Consider the following 19796-nt stretch of genomic DNA (forward strand, 5'->3'; position numbering starts at 1 on the left):
CCCACAACACATGCTTTTGTGTTAGCTTTGTGCTTGTAAAAGACTCATGATGTTGAGGTCTTGCTTGAGGAATCTTCCCGTGTGCTAATGGTATGATTTCTCTTGCCCATTGGGAAATAAGGAGGTGTGCTACGCTTGGTTCCATGGATTTTGACAAAGCCTAGATACCACTACTTTTTTACTTTTAGAAGGTTTCCACGAGCTCTAGGGGGTTTTAAGGTTGGAGTGTGAAGCATCGTGTAAGTAAAGCTTTGTTGAGGAGGGGGGATGAGGTGAAGGTTGGAATATGCGGGCGTGTGTGAGTTAGCAAGAAGAGGGGGGGGGGGGGGGGGGGGGGGGGGGGGGGGGGGACGCTTTGGAAGTGGAGATTGGTGAAAAGTATAGTGTGAAGATGTGAAATGTGGGGTACATGGACCAAGAATATGCACTTGCTTGTGGCATATTGGGTTAGGGTCAATGCTCGCAAGAATTGAGAAAATCTTAGCTAGATTTCGAGCTTGCCTCGAAGAAAACTAGTAAAATTTTAAAAGTTTTACTGGCAAATGCTTCCAATTGGGAGTTCTTAAGTGTGCCCTTATGTGGACGTATGTTTTTGGCAAGCCCCGAGTAGCGTGCGGTTGGCGTTTATAGAAAAACGACTTCACAATAATATCGACCCAAGCTAATTTTTTGAAATACCAGCAAGTTTTCAAGTTTATTGAGACAAAAAATATTGGCAAATTTTACCAATGTTTAGTGTGTTGAGAAGGGAATAACAGTCGATACTTCCTTTGCACCTATGCTTTTGGTAAGCAATGGGGGAATAAAGGTGTTAAACTAAGCCTTCCTCCTTAGGACCATATGGAAGGAAGCATTAAGGAGTGAGCGCACGTAGAAGGAAGGGATCTAGGAAGGGAGGGGAGGGAGTGGAGTGCCTGTGAATACAAAGAACCTTTAGAGTAGATGCGGAGTCGCAGCACCTTCTTGCTCAACATGGTGCTGCTCTTGGGCGTCTGCTCAGCTTGTGAAAGATTGTCAGGGGCCTTCAAACGCAAGAAGGGTCTTCCCTTTCAGCTATTTGCCATGCATGCAACCACGTTTTATAACATGACGCCAACTCTTCTTATAGTTAAGGCAGCGTGCTGTCATCCTAGTCTAGACTCTCGTTGATGCAGGCGGAAAGAATTAGATAGAGAGCACAAGCAGACTTGAAGATTAAGGGTTAAGCAAGTGTTTCAAGAGCTCGCAGCACGCAGTCAGCAGGAGCTGGACGCACCGATTGGCTGAGAGCGCAGTGGTCGATCATCTGTTGGCAGTAGTAGAGAAGGGTGCCGGTGCCGTGGCACACAGCGATTGGTGGAGAGGGAGTGGCGTGGCACTGAGTGATTAGAGGATGCTTCGAAAGCGGCACCGCATCCTGTACCTGGGAGAGGATGGGGTGCGAGGGCACTCGCTGCTGGTGCCCGTCATCGTCACCATCAGCTTCTTGCTCTTCGTCGTCACCATGTACGTCAACGACTGCCCGGCGCACTCGCATAACTGCACGCTCTCCGCGCTGGGCCGCCTCTCCTTCCAGCCCCTCTCCGACAACCCCCTCTTCGGCCCCTCCAGCTCAGCGTAACTCTCTCTCTCTCTCTCTCTCTCTCTCTCTCTCTCTTTCAAAACTTGTCGGAACATCTTTGAAACCTCTTGAAACTCGTCCACACACAACTAAATCGAATTGTACACAGATTTTCTTTCTTCTAGATTGCAAGCACCAATTTAATTTTTCATAGCTTGAGAAGTTACACATTGACATTGATCAAAATGGAAATGGTTTTTCCAAGGTTAATTTAAAGTCAATATTGCAATAGTTTATTTAGGTGAACCTATAGCTACTCTCACATTGACATCATTTTGTCATCTTTCAAACATTGCTAGATTATCCAAAATGGGAGGAATTTCATCCGACACTGTGGCTGACAAGCATCAATTATGGCGTCCTTTTAGTTGTATATGGCTACATGCTGGTGTTGTCCATCTACTCGTCGATCTTATAAGCCTTTTGTTTGTTGGAATTAGATTGGAGCAAGAGTTTGGTTGTGGTAAGCTTCAAAAAACTTCCTCTTTTATGCATATTGTCAAGTGCACAAGTGGGAAACAAATTTTGGACAGAATTGAGTGGATGGAAATTGGTGTATCCATCCAACAAGAGAGCACCTCTAAAAATTAGGGAGTCGGTTACATTAGGGCATCTTTTCGCATGATGATCTTGGCTTGTTTGAAGTGAAACGTGGTTTCCTACAAACAAACCAACGTCATGTTGAAAGGGCCCTCTAATGTAGCTAACTCTTTGATTTGAGTTGTTGTGGTCTTGTTGGAAAGACACACTAGTTTCATTCCAATCTTGTTTACCACTCATGCCCATTACAATATTATCAAAGCGATTGTGTAGAATATAACATACGGATGATCATTTTTATACAGCTTACTAGTGTCATTGTTGTTACAGTGAGAGTGGGATGCATTTATTTTTTATCCGGCATTGGTGGAAGCCTATTCTCACTGTTGTTCATTGAGAATCGTGTCTCTGTGGGCTCATCGGGTGCTGTGTTTGGCCTGATTGGAGCAATTGTGGCTGAGATCGTTCCAAATTGGTCCAAGCATGAAGGAAAGGTCTCTTTTTGGTACAAGCTCTATATTTTCTAAATTTTAATCGAATAACAGGCTTATTGCTTGATTTTTACTTTCATTGAAAGAGATTACTCATACTAGGTCAACTTCGTTTTGCATCCATTAGAAAGTTATCAAGTGAGGAGGGACAGTGCCATGGATTTAATTTTCTCTTTGCTTAAGAAACTGTGATAAATCAAAATTCTAGATATTTTCACTTGATAGAGCTCTCACACTAGTTTAGTAGGTTATAACAAAGTATATATAAAGCTCTTAGATGACTCTACCTTCAAATAAATTGTGCATGCATGCATAAAGCTCCATTAGTATCTTGGCATGAATGGGTTTTCAAGCTATTTTTAACAATTCTCACTCGTGAGCTTGTGGTTAAAGCTTTCTTGCCTTTCTTTTGTACAGTCACCGACCTTTATGACACTTGGAGTGATTGCAATACTTCTTTTCATCATCGGGTTGTTTCCACATATTGATAATTTCTCACATGCTGGAGGGTTCCTCTTTGGACTACTATTGGGCTATGTATTCTTTGCACAGGCCGATTTTGATTGGTCTAAGTACCAAATTGCACCGCACAACCGTCTTACAGATTTCTCTACCGATACAAATAAGAAAATGTGCAAAATGTTTGTTTGCGTTGTGGTGGTGCTTCTACTAGCCATATTGTAAGGTTTCTTCTCTTTTTAACTCTTGCACTTTTTGAAGTTCTTATCTCATTTTGGTTCATCTAAATTTGGAGCATTGTTTAAGTGATAGGAGCACCTTACCCTAGCTTAGATACCAAAACTCTAATTAAGCCAATCACATAAGTGTGTTTTTAATTGGGGTGCTAGAAATCTCTATTTTTGCTTGCACAACTCTTAGAGTTGATTCTTTACTTAGGTTGGTGCATGCCAAGTGTTTGCATTGCATTTTTATGTGGTTTACACAAATCTGTCTTTGACAATGCAGGTACCTCATCTTCATAGTCTTGGCCTTTAAGGGTGTAAATGGCAACGATCACTGTTCATGGTGTCGTAGTTTCAGTTGCATCCCAAGCTCGCACTGGAATTGTGGTGGCGATTCTAAGAGTCATGCTGTATGCAAGGTATACTTGTTTTTATGTAAGGAAGAATAACAAACATTTTAGCATGCATCAATATGTGCTGCAACGCTATAGAATTTTATATCTAATAAAACATTCAATGATTTAAAAGATTGTCATCAAATTGTCATAGAAGAACATTAAAGGTGGAAAAGACACGTGTGGGTGGATCTCATATGCAGCATTGCAATGAGTAGTGCTGGAGGGTAAGTTGGCATGCATCAATATTCAAGGAGATAAACAGACCATCTAATGAAATTTGTTATGGCTTTGCATAGCATTGATCTATACTATATATAAAGGGGGGAAGGATTCTACCCCCCTTTATACTGTATATTAAGGGGGGAAGGATTCCTCCCACCTTTATACTATATAAAAGGGGGGAGGGATTCCAGGCCTCCCCGGGCACGTTTCATGAGTGATCCCTACAGCCCGATGTAGAGAGAGAGAGAGAGAGAGAGAGAGAGAGAGAGAGAGAGAGAGAGAGAGAGAGAGAGAGAGAGAGAGAGAGAGAGAGAGAGAGAGAGAGAGAATGAAATGAAATGTTATATTAACGTCTTCAAAAGGCCAGAATGACCTATGAGACCAAACTGATACAAAAGTGGTGAATCTGTTACAATGTCTGGGTACCTTAGTGTGAAAAGTGTGAAAATAAATGTGAAAAAACTAAATACAAAGTATTAAATAAACTTCTTAGGAGCATTTTGGGTGTCTGGCTAGAATGCTTCTAATCCTTTGTTGTAGTCTCCTCCGGTGAAGTGTGCTTCTGCATCTCGGTCGTGGTCGTCTCGATTTCCTAAGCTCAACGCCCTGTCAATGAGGGTACCTTTGGTATGAATGTGGGTACTCCTTTGTGCTGGCTGCTGGCCTCTTGCTTCTCCTTCCACTCCTGCTTCTCTCGATCCGAAGAAATCTGTGATCTGCCTCTGAGGCTGTAGTGCTCTTTGTCTTCTCATTAGATTATCCCTGTGCCGATGTAGTTCCAGTAGGTACAAGCCTAAGCATCTTTGATCTTGGTATTGCATGACTCTATCTAGAGGTCCAAAGCCTTCGCAATGGAAACGCCCACGTATCTCATAGTACACGGTGCAATGGCATATGTAGTGTAATTCTTTCTCCGGCTCCACCATTCCGCATAACTTGCAAATTCTGCTCTTAGGTGGGATTCCCCTAAATCTGCCAAATTCAATTTCCAGTTGGTGTGAGGATGTACGAATCTGACCAATAGCACATCTCAAACCATGAGAGAGGTGGGTATCCATGTAGCTCGGGCGAATCACAAATCCATCTTCAGATAGCTGTAGGAAGTTTTCTTTGTAGTCGGCCATCTTCGTGCCCAATTCTTGTGTAGGGTCTATCCATGTCCTCTTAGTATCCAACTGTATAAGATCATGACGGATGATTTTATTAATCTCCGTTCGTGTAATTGCCAGTGATGGAGCCTCAAGAGAGTATTGGAAGGGGGTAATCTTTCCATACTGAACCCGTGTCTCTGAAACCACGAGGACAGTTTCACATACCAGCATGATGTATGATGTATCCCCTTTCATTGCTAATCGTCGAGAGGATTCGAAAATAGGTACGATAGTAGATAATTTCCAAGATTCAGGTAATCCTTCACACATGACCGATTAAACAGACGAGCAAGGACTTCTGAAAGTAGATCCCTGGCATGGATCAGATGTTCTGCTACTAAACCATCATGATCATATGCTCTTCTTGTCTTCATCTTATCAATGGCTTTTCCCACCATTTCCGTAGTAAAGAAAGTACTAGTAGCAGGGCATGGCTCTAGCGGATCTGGTAATGGAGGCTGTCCAGATACCATATATAATGATGTTACATATTGACCCCAGATCTCAGGAGAAGTAATCGTCGGAGGCGGTGAGTGCTCGTGAAATAAGCGCCAGGCCTCATGTGAGTACTGACTCAAGAAGAGCTGATATAAATCCTTCTCCAGTTTGGCTAAAAATGCCCTTTTCTTGCGACGTACTATACGCCGAAGAGCAATCCGAGACTGCTTATATGTGATGACGCAAGTGTAAGCTCTTTCTGGACCTGGGTTCTCGTCTCTCTGCATTCCTCGTCATACCAACTGTTTTGAGGCATGTTTCCAGATCCTCTCTTCTGATCAGGTTGAGTATGTGGGTATGCCTCTTGTGCTGCTCCATGTAGTATCTCTGTTAACTGAGAAGTAATCTCCTCTACAGTATATACTGGCTCGACGGCCCACATCCTATTATAGATCTTTTCCACATAGACTGAATCAGTTTCTGGCCTGAAAGTATATCGTGTGTGTGTCTTCTTCCTTTGTACTTGAGAGGCATTGTATTGGAAGGAGATTGATAAGGTCAAGAGAGCATGATCCACTGCAATCCCAACCGGTCTTGGTCCCACCTTAAAGTCCTTGATACTAGAAATAAAGCTTGGTGAAGTCATGAAATAATCCACTGTACTGGCCCCATGCTTGTGCGGGAAGCATGTGAATCCCCCAGATAACGGGAAATTCTCTAGACCATTAAGTATGGCCAAACCATGTATAGTTGCCATCTCCATGAGATGTCTCCCATATTTAGTGTGTTCTTTATCTTGTGAGTTTCTAGTAAGCCCCCTCTGTGATAAATCCACTTCTCGGAGCATTTCCTCAGAAGTATCATAGAATACTGCTTGAGAGTTGGCCGTTATGGCATTAAAGTCTCCTAAGAGAACAATGTCTCCATCTCTAGAGAACTCCCATATGTCATTATTCAACATGGAGAAAGGGGACTGTCCTTTAGGTGAGGAGTAGCTTGAGGTACTTGGAGGGAAGTAGCATATAGCGATATATAGAAATCTACCTGTCTCGGCTCTCATTCTCACCCACATATACCTTGCTTGCTCATCTTTCCTGATAATCTGTAGTAGTGGTTTCAGCTCCTCTTTAAATAAGATTGCTACTCCTCTTGAACCCCGGCTACCCTGTAGAGATCTCTTGTCTGGTCGACCAGCTGTTTCCCATAAATAACCCTTCACATGTGGCATACGCTATCCCGGTACAGCCAAAAATTGACCCGTGGCAAGAGAGACGATGGAGAGTCGAGAGATGGCTGTTTTGGGTGAATTTATGAACCTCTGTTTTTGCACGTGTGCACACACAAGGTTGATTCGTTCTCTCTTTGAATATAGAGCAGCGCCAAGAAAGCAGCAACACAAGCAAACATGCATGAACAGAGCAACGATAGCTGCTACACAATGGTTTTGTGAACACAGAGCAGCACCAAGAAACCAGTAATATTGGCTACACAACAAGCAAACATGGAGGGGAAGATAAGTCTTTCTTTTTTGAGCTCACTTATAGACTGTGCTAACAGGTCCTTGACGAGCTTCTTGTCCGCAATGTTGTCTCATGGAGTGCATTGATTGTAGGATATGTCCAACAGGGTCATTGCCTGGGTTGACATGTATGCCAAATGTGGTGCACTTTATAAAGCACAAAAAGTGCTTGAGGAGCTTCCTGTCCGGGATGTCTTCGCTTGGAATGCACTGATTGCGGGATATGCCCAACTTGGGCAGGGCTAAGAAGCTCTGGGATGTTTTCAGCGGATGCGAAGCTGTAAGGTGCAGCGGAATGAATGTTGAACTTTGCTCAAGATGAGTGCTCCGAACTGTGCTCAAGGTTCCTTTTACTTACGGAAGGGAGAGCCTTCCGTTCCTTTAGTGAGAGAGTGCAATGGACACAAACAAAGTGAATGGACACTGTGAATGGAAGTGCATGAGACTGAGAGCTAGAGAGAGAAGAGAATACGACACCAGAGACGTAAAACCCTCCTCCAAAGGCCCCACTCTCGATGGCGAGAGTGATCTACTATTGATTGCACAATGTGGTACAAGATGCTGATGCAAATCTAATGGCTATGTCGAGGCCGACGGTGGTGACAACGAGGACGAGACTATGGCTGAAAACTGATTGCTCTGGGATGCTTCTAGCCTTCTTGTCGGGCTGTCCTTTATCCGCTAAGTCCGATCGTCCTTTAGCTGAATATGCTACTGCAAAAGGCTGGTTCCTGCTGCTACAAAGGCTGATTTACTGGATCAAAAACGCTGACTGGCTGAGTTAAAAACGCTAATCTGCTGGCTGTTTTGTTCCTGTTTTGCTGTCCCCTTGCTGGCTGAAACACCTTGCTGAAAATCGCTGGCAGAAATGCTTAGGCAAGCGCCAACTGCCTGCTGAAATTACTGATGCAAAAACGCTGGTATGGCTGGCTGAAAACGCAAATTGCAGGGCTGAAAAACGCTGGCCTTCTGAGGGGAAAACGCCAGGCTGCTGGGTTCTTGTTCTTGCTGAGAGTGGGCCTGTTGAGCAATGCTCCTGCTGCCTCCTTTGCCAAAAAGTGCTAGCTTTGGTTTGCTTATATATTATCTTAGCAAAATTGCCCTACCTAGTTCCCAACAAAAGTCACTTATTGGGAAAATAGGTTTAATGCACTGGAAAATTCCCTTGATGGATTTTGATGGATTTTGATGGAAATGCTGATGATTATGCTGTGTGCAACCGGAGGATATGCATCTACTCTATGTGACTGGTCATGCACGGTCTGCGAATAGACTCACAAAAGTGCCAGATCGCTTCTGTTCTAGACTGACTTGACTGAACTGAACCCTGGTCATGCTGTAGCTTGTCCACGGACACACAGGGCTGGATGTGTCACGTGACAGAAGCAAGGGTGTCTCTCCAGATGCAATCACATACACTTTCATCTTGGGGTCAGGGTCACGAAGCACTCGGCTGTTTTCAGCAGATGCAGATAGAGGGCATTCCAAATGCAATCACGCACACTTGCATCTTGAAGGCATGTGGCATTAGACAAGATGTCGATATAGGTGAAAGTGCTTGAGGAGCTTCCCTACAGGATGTCGTCTCTTGGAACACATTGATTGCGGGACATGCCCACCTTGGGTAGGGCCAAGCTCCTCTGGGCTGTTTTTGGCGGATGCGAAGCGAGGGTGTCTCTCCAGATGCATACGCTTGCATCTTGAAGGCAAGGGTCAGGGCCAGGAAGCTCTGGGCTGGTTTCAGCAGATGCAGAGAGAGAGGGCATCTCTCAGACTGCAATCATGTACACTTGTACCCTGTGGCAAGAGAGGCGATGGGGACTCGAGAGATGGCTGTTTTGGCGAAGCTATGAACCTCTGTTTTTGCATGCGTGTCGTGCACACACATAGAGTCGATTCGGTTAAGCACTGAGAGAGCGACAATATCTGCTACTCAAGAAAACATGGAGGGGACGAGAATAAGTCTTTCTTTTGTGAGCTCACTTAAAAACTGTGTTAACAGGTCCTGGATGAGCTTCCGGTCCGCAACGTTGTCTCATGGAGTGCATTCATTGCAGGATATGTCCAACAGGGTCAATGCCTAGGTCGACATGTAATGCCAAATGTGGTGCACATCATAAGCACAAAAAGTGCTTGAGGAGCTTTTTGTCCGGGATATCATCTCCTGGAATGCACGGATTGCGGGATATCCCCAACTTGGGTAGGGCCAAGAACCTCTGGGCTGTTCGGGGGATGCGAAGCGAGGGTGTTTCTCCAGATGCAATCACACGCTTGCATCTTGAAGGCAAGGGTCATGGTGAGTGTTTTCAGCTGATGCAGAGAGAGGGCATCTCTCTCCAAATGCAATCACGTACACTCGCACCTTGAAGGCATGTGGCATTACACAAGATGCTGATATGGGCAAAAGAATTCATGATGATGTTGCTTGTGAGGGGTTGTTGAAAGAAAACGCCGTGCTTGCACTGCCTTGGTCGACATGTATGCCAAATGTGGTGTACTTCATAAAGCACAAAAAGTGCTCAAGAAGCTTCTTGTTCGGGATGTCGTTGCTTGGAATGCACTGGGCAGGGCCAAGAAGCTCTGGGCTGTTTTTGGCAAATGTGAAGCGAGGGTGTCTCTCAAGATGCAATCACATACGCTTGCATCTTGAAGGCAACGGTCAGGGTGAAAAAGCTGTGGGCTGTTTTCAGCAGATGCAGAGAGAGGGCATCTCTCCAAATGCAATAACGTACACTTGCACCATGAAGGCATGTGGCATTACACAATTATGGGCAAAAGAAGTCACGATGATATTGTCAGTCAGGGGTTGTTGAAAGAAAACGTCGTGCTTGGCACTGCCTTTGTCGACATGTATGCCCAATGTGGTGCACTTCATAAAGGACAAAAGTGCTTGAGGAGCTTCGTGTCCCTGATGTCATCTTTTTCGAATGCACTGATTGCAGGATATGCCCAGCTTGGGCAGGGCCAAGAAGCTCTGGGCTGTTTTTGGCGGATGCGAAGCGAGGGTGTCTCTCCAGATGCAGCCACATATGCTTGGCAAGGGTTAGGGTCAGGAAGCTCTGGGTTGTTTTCAGCAGATGGAGAGAGAGGGCATCTCTCTAGATGCAATCATGTACACTTGCACCTTGAAGGCATGTGGCATTACACAAGATGCTGATATGGGCACAAGAATTTACAATGATACTGTTAGTTAGGGGTTGTTGAAAGAAAATGTCGTGCTTGGCACTGCCTTGGTCAACATCTATGCCAAATGTGGTGCACTGAAGTGCTTGAGGAGCTTCCTGTCCGGGATGTCGTCTCTTGGAATGCACAGGATTGTGGGATAGGGCCAAGAAGCTATGGGCTGTTTTTGGTGGTGATGCGAAGCGAGGGTGTCTCTCCAGATTTCATCCGGGCCTGAGCACCAATTCTCTTGGGTATTCATATTGAACGGCTGGCTATTGCTGGCCTCGCCGGAGCTAGCTGGAGGGCACAACCTCGCCACCTGAGGCCACACAGCCAGTGCCATATGGGTTGATGCCATGCAGCCCATTGCCTGCAGCCCAAAGGCATTCAAAACCATCACCTTGGCTTCATGGGTAGTGGCGTTGCTCTTCCCTCTTCTCCTGCAATTAAAGTTGATTGTCTTTTCCGCCTTTTTCTTGTACATGCAGTCCAAGTCCGGAATGAAAGTTAGCTAGCCAGGGCACATGGGCTTTGCAGTTAGCTGCCTCCAACTGACGAGGGAGCACAAATCAGGTGGCGGTTGACAGTCGATAAATTTTAAGCACATACAGCAGATGGCCAACGGTAGCGTCCACCTTGCTTTGCAGTTAGCTGCCTCCAACCATCGAGGGAGCACGAATCAGGTGCCGCTTGACAGTGGATAAAATTTTAAGCACATACAGCAAATAGCCAACTGTAGCGTCCGCCTTGCTTCACATGAACTGCAGCTCTCGGACGTGGCGGCAGCAACTCAGCTTGCAGGCTCACCCCTTGGACGGTGGCACCTCCGTTCTCTTTTACACCTCGTGACCCCAAACCTTGGGATGTAGTGAGGTGGATGGGCAGGAAAAGTGGGAGGTGAGCAGGTCGCTGGCTTGCACACAGCAAGAGGACTCCATTGGGGTAGAGCCGAGGATTGAAGTTGGAATCGGGCAGGGTCTAGATGGAGCGTGCACCAAGAGTAATGAGGAGCCATGGGTGATGGTGATGCAGATTGTGGCACCTTATATTGGGTTGCGTGGGCGAGGAACTTTCGTGTCGTAAAAGGAGAGGGCTGTCAGGGGCAAGTGCGTAGGCTGAACTGGCGGATGAAGGTAGTGGGATGGGCTGCATATTGGGCAGTGCAGCAGCTTAAGGTCAACAAATTTTGGGATATACTGTGTCAGAGTGAGGTGATGGGCAGAAAAAGCGGGAGGTAGTCCGAGCAGGTCGCTGGCTTGCACACAACAAGAGGAGTCCATGGGGGTAGAGCGGAGGATTGAAGTTGAAATTGGGCAAGGTCTAGATGGAACGTGATACCAGGAGTGAGGAGGAGCCATGGGTGATGGTGATGCAGATTGTGGCATCTTATATTGGCCTGTGTGGGCCAGGAACTTTAGAGTCGTAGAAGGGGAGGGCTATCGGGGGCACATGCATGGGCTGAATTGGTGGATGAAAGTGGTGGGATGGGCTGCATATTGGGGCCTGGGTAGTGTAGCAGCTCAAGGTCAGCAGGCGTTTCAGGGTGATGGCGTGAGTGTTGGCAGTGTCAGGCCAGCAATAAGGGTAGAGCAATGGAAGTAGCTTTTGCGATGTGAGCCTTTGAACGAATATGGATCGCAAGAGGGTTGGCAGCATTAGGCCAGCAACAAGAGTAGAGCAATGGAAGTAACTTTTGCGATATGGGCCTTTGAACGGGTATGGACAATGAGCTAGCCATAGGTGTTGCTGGCACCTACGGTTAAATTTCGAGCGCAGCAGTGCTCGAAATTTATCATCGCCCGCTCCCTGCATTTATATTGGTGGTTCATGGTTGACCAGCCACGCACCATGATGTCATGTGGAACAGAGCTTGCAGCATGGCACTCTGCAAGGGCTGTGTGGGCCAGGAACCTTAGAGTCGTAGAAGGGGAGGGCTATTGGGGGCACATGCATGGGCTGAACTGGTGGATGAAAGTGGTGGGATGGGCTGCATATTGGGGCCTGGGCAGTGTAGCAGCTCAAGGTCAGCAGGCGTTTGAGGGTGATGGCGAGAGGGTTGGCAGCGTCAGGCCAGCAACAAGCGTAGAGCAATGCAAGTAGCTTTTGCGATGTGAGCCTTTGAACGAATATGGATCGCAAGAGGGTTGGCAGCGTTAGGCCAGCAACAAGAGTAGAGCAATGGAAGTAACTTTTGTGATATGGGCCTTTGAACGGGTAGGGACAATGAGCTAGCTGTAGGTGTTACTGGCTGTAACCCTGCATTTATATTGGTGGTTCATGGTTGACCAGCTACGCACCATGATGTCATGTGGAACAGAGCTTGCAGCATGGCACTCTGCAACGCAAATTCTACAACAAATATAGTTGCCCATAAGCATACATAGGCAGTGCCTCTTATCTCACACAAATGCAAAACGCTATGATGTACAAGCCACTACACCTCAGTACATACATCGTCGGTGCTTCTACCTTGCACAAATGAAAAAGGCTATGTTGTAATGACACAAGCCATGTAGATGAGGCTATTGGCAGCTGATAGAAGGACAGCTGCATGGGACCTTTCCAGAGTTTGCACGTGGGCCATAGTCTCCTTTTTCTGCTTCTCACTCCTCAAAGCTCATTTCCCTATTTGTGTTACTTCGCTAAGAGTCAAAAGGCTTCGGACAAGTGTAATGCTAACATGCTGAGCTGATGCTTTTATGCGGGAGCTATTAGTTTAGTTTAGTATCTTAATGCTAATTATGGTCATGTAAAGATTGTGGGAGATGATGTCCAAGGCGACCAACTCTTTGAATTCATTTTTCATATCTGTGCCCGTCACAAGTTGCAAGTCTAAGTATCACTTTCTCCTAAAGTGCTTAGTTTTTTATCACATGAGACCTTGCTTTCCAAGAATTTCAGCCATGAACTTTCCCAACTACGATGTTGGTTGTCAATCGTAATACTCATGTCTACAATTCTTGAGCATCAGGAGTCACTTATGAGCTCCACACACTCTACGTCATTTATTATTTTCGATGCAGAGGCAAAGGACAATAATAGGATCTCTCTCTCTCTCCCTCTCTCCCTCTCTCTCTCTCTCTCTCTTCTTCCTGTACGGCAGCACCGTCATTGGAGCTTTTGCATTGGGGAGGGAGAACCCCAATAGCAATTTGCAAATGCTTGCCTACTGGAGGTGTAAGGAGTGTGGCAAGAACACGGCTTTGTCTTCTAATGAAGAGGCCACGTTTGCAGGTTATATGGGGGCACTTGGAGCCCATATTACGACCTCTCTCTCTCTCTCTCTCTCTCTCCAGGAGACAACAGGATATGCCGTTTATGCCAGCTAGAGCCAGAGACAGAGCTACATTATATATGTCATTGCACAGTGTACTATGATTCGGGGCCGTTTCCACTGCTTATTCAGAGAGGGTTTCGGTCCTTTCTCTAGGGTCATGAGTTATGAGGATCAGAGAATCACAGAGATGTCTTGGACTATATCTACTTGAGTTACACAGATATAGAGACACTTTACTGGGGAGAGTTAGAGAGAGAGAGAGTCCCAGAGATGGATTACAGGATTTCTTTTCACTAGATATGGGACTGCCAGAGGAGCAGCCATCACTGCAGAGCTCCGCCCACACTCATTCGACCACTACCGGCACTCTCATCGACCGAGCACTGGAGCTACGGAGATCCAGACGGCCACGATTGAGGAGAGGGGTTACACAACATCGACGAAGAGTACAGCAGAGGATTCGAGCCATACTCGCTCGACATCGAGACTGCAGATGAAGATGGATTCTAGTAGTAGTAGTAGTATTTTTGTTTTAGTCTTTTTGTACCCAGGCATGGTATCGGATTCATAATTTTGTAACAGTTTGGTCTCATAGGTCATTTTGGCCTTTTGAAGACGTTAATATAACATTTCATTTCATTTCTCTCTCTCTCTCTCTCTCTCTCTCTCTCTCTCTCTCTCTCTATATATATATATATATATATATAGATTCTAATCTAAGAATACCCAGATAGCACCGCTGGAGGTGGCACCGTTGAACTAGTGAGCATAAATTTGATGGCACCTCTGTTCATACCAAAGACTATCCCCATAATATAACAAAACTAGACAGGAATAAGTTTGGTTTGATTTGATTTTATCGTTGCTTGCTCCTCCACCCTATGCCACTACCAAGCATAGAACAGAAGTAAAAGGGAAGAAGAATCTGTTTTGTAGCTCCTGGCCTCCATTAAGGCTTCTGCAGTTTTTTGTCGAATCCTTGAACTTTGCCATAGCCTTTTACAATATTTGCTTTTGGGTACATGAAGGAGAGACTTAATAACCCTTTATACAAAACTGTACCAAAGCTTTCGTTTCTTTTCTATCTTGTTTGCCATCTTATGAAGGCCAAATTGTTTCCTGCTCTTTTGATGTTAGAATACCGTAATTATTTAGTTCCAAGCATTTTCAATTCAATGAAACAAGGTACTTTCATTTAAAGTGGTATTTTTCTACAGTCTGATAGGTTTAAGGGAATTCATTCATAAGTTTTGTTATGCTCTAGCTGAAACCTTCTTGTCCTTCGGAAAAATATTGAGCATATTTTGAAACTACTCTTTTCCTTTTTGTGTAGTACATGATAAGGGGAACAACAATGTGGCTAACTTGCGAAGTCAACCAAAGATCTCAAACATACTCCGGCATCTTTGCACTTTCAAGCATCAAACAATTTTGTGCAGAATTGTGTAGTTAAGGCTTTCTTTTCTTAAGAAGGGATGCCTAGTCCAAAGAGAATGGTTAACATAGGCTAGCTTTCTCACATTTGCCTCCCTAAGAAGTAGTGGGGAGTAATTAGAACCTTTCTCCTTAGTAAAAGTACGATAACTAATTGCAAAAAATATTCTTTAATAGACCTTTATTATTGGAAGCTTACGGAATGCTAGATTTTGAGTGTGGAGTGTGTGTGTGTGTGTGAGAGAGAGAGAGATGAATGGTTGAGAGGGCACTTGATGTGATGTTTGTTTGGATGCGGGCTCTGTTGCATCTTGTGTGTGAACCTCCTTATGCCTATGTGTGTAAGCCTTGTATACATAACCCATGTGATATGCTTAAGGTGGAAGGTGATATGGAAATCCTTGTCAACCCATAGAGGTGGAATGCTACCGCTTTGTGTGTTCTGAGGGGATAATTGTGTAGTGCTTTGTAAGAAAACTCACGAAGGAGGATCGTTTAGATGCAAATTTTGTTGCACAAGAACCCCCTCTCTATGTCATGTGCCTATGTGTCAGCACATATGATATGTGTAATGCGACGAGGAAAGCCATGTCAACGTTAAGAGGTGGAATGCATATCTCCTCTTCGTTTTGTGATACTTATTGTACTCTCTCTAATTCTACAAAAGCGCATACCATTGTATACACAACTTTATGCATAAATTGTTATTAACAAGCTTTAACTAATCTCTCATTAATTATGCATAATCCATGAATAGCTCATTGATATATCCATCCTAGCTATACCCTACAATAATGTTGTTGTATTTTTATACTCTCTTGCTACTTCGCATGTAGTAATTGAGGTAGAGCTATGTGTAGTTATATTGCTTGCTTAAATTTGACACTTGTTTTGGCACATTGGTTGCAAAGTGAAGCAGCCATAGTTTATCTCTCGTTGTGTCTATAGCCTATGGATGCCCATATGGTAATGGTTGTAGATATAGCCTATGGATGCCCATATGGTAATGATTCATGGATTTTTTTTTGGCAAATTTATGATATTTTGTCATGTTCAACCTTTTGTGAGGTGAGGTCATTTTTTTATTAGTTGTAGGAATTAGAGCTTTTTGCACACAATTTAGAGCTTTCAAGGAAGTTCCTTTAATGAGTACTTTCTATTGAAAATATAACTACCTCAAAATACTCCTCTCTCTCTCTCTCTCTCTCTCTCTCTCTCGGAGAACATAACCTCAATATAACTCTCTATTACCAATCAACCTCAGGTAATCCTAGTGAAAGGAAATGAAAAATTTGTACATTCACATGAGGAGAGAAACCATCATATTCTTACAAAATACTATTGTGGCACTATTCTTGGTGATTTTATGCAATGGAGATTCCATTACATACTACAGAAAGGGTCTCTCAAAAGCTATAATTAATCAAGGGAAAGGTAAGAGGTCTCTCTCTACCGAAATAGCCTGGTGCATGAGCATGTGTTGATTATGATCCAATCCAAGCACACATATATAAAATGAAATAAATATGCTTGCAAACAAGATAAGGTTTACTCTCAAATTTTTGCCTTTAAAAGTCTATGCAAGTGCAAAATTTTAGTGATCAAGCTTTAGAATTTAGTGGTCAACAGCCTAATGATAATCATAAGCCTCCTTAGCCAAAAGCTTAAAAATAACATGGCACTTACGCCCAATGATTGACTCCTCTATCACATGTGCTTCCATTTGTGATGTCGACTCATCTTTTTTGGTTTCTTTAGAGAAACCATGCCTCCATTTCTTGTAGTGTTTGGTGGAACACTCTCTTTGGTCACTCTATCCACTTTGAACTATCACCGGGGGTAGCTTCTAATAAAAATCATACTTCAAGTAGGGGGCCCACAATTTTGAAATAACATCTTGCGGTGAGAATCTAAAGAGATTTGGCTCTTTATTTATACACAAGAACTTCATAACATAATCCTATATGGAAAAGTGGCCTTCTTTCCCGTATAAATTACCACAATTAAAAGGAAAAAGACCTATGAATTTTTCTTTCCACTTGGAAAAGCTACTGGAAAAATATACCCATGTTAAAAAATGTGAGGATTTTTTTCCTTATGTAATCACCGCGAGAAAGGAATGGTTTTATACTTTTTTTTTTGTTACCATATGGTAGGATCCTTTTCCTAGTTGAGCCACTACAAAGAAAAAAAACCTTTGTTTCACTATATTCTTAGAACAAGTGAAAGGGTCACGACGGCTTTCAAAAACAATAAGAAAGTGATAAAATTGTTAGGTTGAATTAAACTGGTATCAGTGTTTGGGAAAGGATTGCCTCAGCTTAGTCTTGAGCCGATTGAAAATCGAGACTAGCTAACTGTAAACCATGGTAAACGGAAGAAAAATTGATGAAATATGTGAGAAAGTCGTTCAAAAATTTTACAAATCTCAAAATTTTTGCTAGTATTTCTGATTTTCTTCTTTGTGAGGAAGAAACTCGATTAGCAAGCCGCTTAATAAAAGAGACTTTCTCGAACGTTAACAATGACTGAAATCAAGCTATAAAATGCAAAAAATGTAAAGCCATGTGAAGTTGTGAAATGAAAGGTGAAATAAAAAGAACTAATTAATATATATATGTTTGTGTATAGAATCTATTAGAATTATGCAAAGTGAAGCTTCACTTTAGCATTCTAAAACAATAGAATGCAAAAAAACGTGTGTGTGTGTGTGTGTGTGTGTGTGTAAAATTTACTAAAATTTATGCAAGGTGAAGCTTCACTTTAGCATTCTAAAGCAACACACTTTAGCATTCTAAAGCAACAGAATTGAAGAAAAGTAAAGACATGTCAAGATGTGAAATGAAAGGTAAGTCTCCATCATGTCAGGATGTGAAATGAAAGAAAATCTCCCTAACCCAACACAACACTAAGGGTTTCTTTTAGAAAGCCAAAAATTTTAGCATACCAAAGAACAAATCATTCTTCAAGGAAAAGTGTTGTGTTGAGATAGATAGCTGGACACTCATTATATGCAAATAACTAAGCAAACGGTTCACCTTTTGAATATATTACAATTAAAGCTAAGAGGCATTACTACTCACTAAAAATAAGGTGAAGACTTCACAATGGCCTCATGAAGCAAAGAACCACCTCAACCACCAGTTCTATGTGTGTGCGTGGTGGGGTGGGGGAGACAACACACTCTCTACCTCTGCATGCCAAGGGGAGAGAGAGAGAGAGAGAGAGAGAGAGAGGTTGTGTGAATTGTTGTGGCTTGAGTCATATATAGAAAGAGAGAAGCATGTGATTGTGTAATTGTAAAAGGACCTTGGAGAGAGATGGTTGTGTCAATTGTCGTGGCTTGAGTTATATAAAGAAGAAGAGACGCATGATTATGTGATTGTAAAAAAAAAAAGATTTTGGAGAGAGAGAGAGAGAGAGAGAGAGAGAGAGAGAGAGAGAGAGAGAGAGAGAGAGAGAAACCCGTTGAGAAGGGATCCTCTTGAAGCGTCTAAGATCAAGGGCAAGTCACGTGAAAGGGCCACCCCACCAAGCTAGAGCGGGTTGGAGGAAGATGAAGCAAGGTTGATATAACGAGCATTATGACCAAACGTATTGTAGCAACAATTCATGAAGGTGAAGCCACCATTGAAAAAGAAGGTCATGCCCTAGGATAGAGACAAGGGAAAACCTAATCCCAAAGCTAAGCACATATATTTTTTTTTCGAGGGGAGAGGGAGAGAGAGAGAGAGAGAGAGAGAGAGAGAGGGAGGGAGAGAGAGGAGAGCGAGAGCGAGAGCTACAGTTGCTTGGCTCCACGCCTATGAGAGAGAGAACAAGAAAAACCATTAGGTCATCAAATAAGACAATTCAAATGAACAAGATAACTATCGTATGAATCTTCAATTCAAGTATATATGTGTTGAGAGAGAGAGAGAGAGAGAGAGAGAGAGAGAGAGAGAGGGTAGATAGATAGATTTTATTATCATCCTCGGAGGTCAATGAGACCAAAAATACATGTGATGTACTATGTATAAGGATTGATAAGTGATTCTCCATGCTTTTGGATTGTGGTGATGAGAATCACAATGAAGAGCCCACATTGTGGCTGGGAGAGGATAGATAGATAGATTTTATTATCATCCTCGGAGGTCAATGGGACCAAAAATACATGTGATGTACTATGTATAAGGAATGATAAGTGATTCTCCATGCTTTAGGATTGTGGTGATGAGAATTGCAATGGAGAGCTCACATTGTGGCTGGGAGAGGAAAGTATGTAGGTCTAAGTCATGGCTGAAAATGTGAGGTAGAGGGAAGCAAGGTCAAATGTGAGCAAAATCTTAGTAATCTAGAGTGTGTGGTACTCAGACTTTTGAACTTACAGTGAGGATAAATGTGCAAAGTTAATTTGGCTCTTCTCCATTGCCCCAATACCATGTCTCGCATCAAAGGGAGTGGGAGCTAAGCCAAATGGCTTGGATAGTGTGTATCACTGACAAGTGGATGGGATCAAGCATACAAGGGTGAGTACCTTTTCCTATTTTGGTGCAAAACATGGTTTTGTAGTGTTGAGTGTGTGTGTTTGTGTTGTGTGTGGTGTGTGTGTGTGTGTGTGTGTGGTGTGTGTGTGTGTGAGAGAGAGAGAGAGAGAGAGAGAGAGAGAGAGAGAGAGAGAGAGAGGGGGAGGAGGAACAACAGGAGGAGGAGGAGGAGAGGAAAGAAAGTTAAGTAGGAACATTCATAAGAGACCTCAAAGATCTAGCCAAAGGATTATGGCTCTTAACGTTGCATGGCATGTCTTCAAACTTGATGGTAGTTAGGTCAAGCGGCCAAATACTTGAAGCTCTAAAAATGTCCTTAACTGTTAGACTCCATTAATGAAGATGTGAAAGC

The 19796-nt window shown here is 43.6% G+C and overlaps 1 protein-coding gene across 3 annotated transcripts; it reads left to right on the plus strand.

The window, feature by feature from the left end:
• Positions 1-363: 363 nt before the first annotated feature.
• On the plus strand, positions 364-15114 carry LOC147436958 (RHOMBOID-like protein 2). Of its 3 annotated transcripts, none has more exons than XM_086486353.1 (6): positions 364-1596; positions 1900-2063; positions 2471-2634; positions 3049-3311; positions 3598-3733; positions 13442-13766. In XM_086486353.1, the coding sequence occupies exons 1-6, from the start codon at positions 1373-1375 to the stop codon at positions 13583-13585; spliced, it is 1095 nt and encodes a 364-aa protein (XP_086342479.1). In that variant the 5' UTR covers positions 364-1372; the 3' UTR covers positions 13586-13766. The 3 variants fall into 3 exon arrangements, with proteins under 3 accessions (XP_086342479.1, XP_086342482.1, XP_086342481.1); XM_086486356.1 differs by lacking the exon at positions 13442-13766 and adding an exon at positions 13782-14112 and having other exon boundaries at positions 365-1596; XM_086486355.1 differs by lacking the exon at positions 13442-13766 and adding an exon at positions 14818-15114 and having other exon boundaries at positions 367-1596.
• The last annotated feature ends 4682 nt before the right edge of the window (positions 15115-19796 follow it).

Source organism: Adiantum capillus-veneris, chromosome 17, assembly GCF_014529385.1.
Source record: "Adiantum capillus-veneris isolate H3 chromosome 17, ASM1452938v2, whole genome shotgun sequence".
Lineage (NCBI taxonomy): Eukaryota > Viridiplantae > Streptophyta > Polypodiopsida > Polypodiales > Pteridaceae > Adiantum > Adiantum capillus-veneris.

What these genes read in the sequence shown, in the direction of transcription:
- LOC147436958 (XM_086486353.1), top strand. Translation starts at nt 1,373, where the DNA reads ATGCTTCGAAAGCGGCACCGCATCCTGTACCTGGGAGAGGATGGGGTG. An exon ending in TTCGGCCCCTCCAGCTCAGC is followed by an intron (nt 1,597 to 1,899) that starts GTAACTCTCTCT and finishes AAACATTGCTAG; the next exon opens with ATTATCCAAAATGGGAGGAA. An exon ending in GGAGCAAGAGTTTGGTTGTG is followed by an intron (nt 2,064 to 2,470) that starts GTAAGCTTCAAA and finishes TTGTTGTTACAG; the next exon opens with TGAGAGTGGGATGCATTTAT.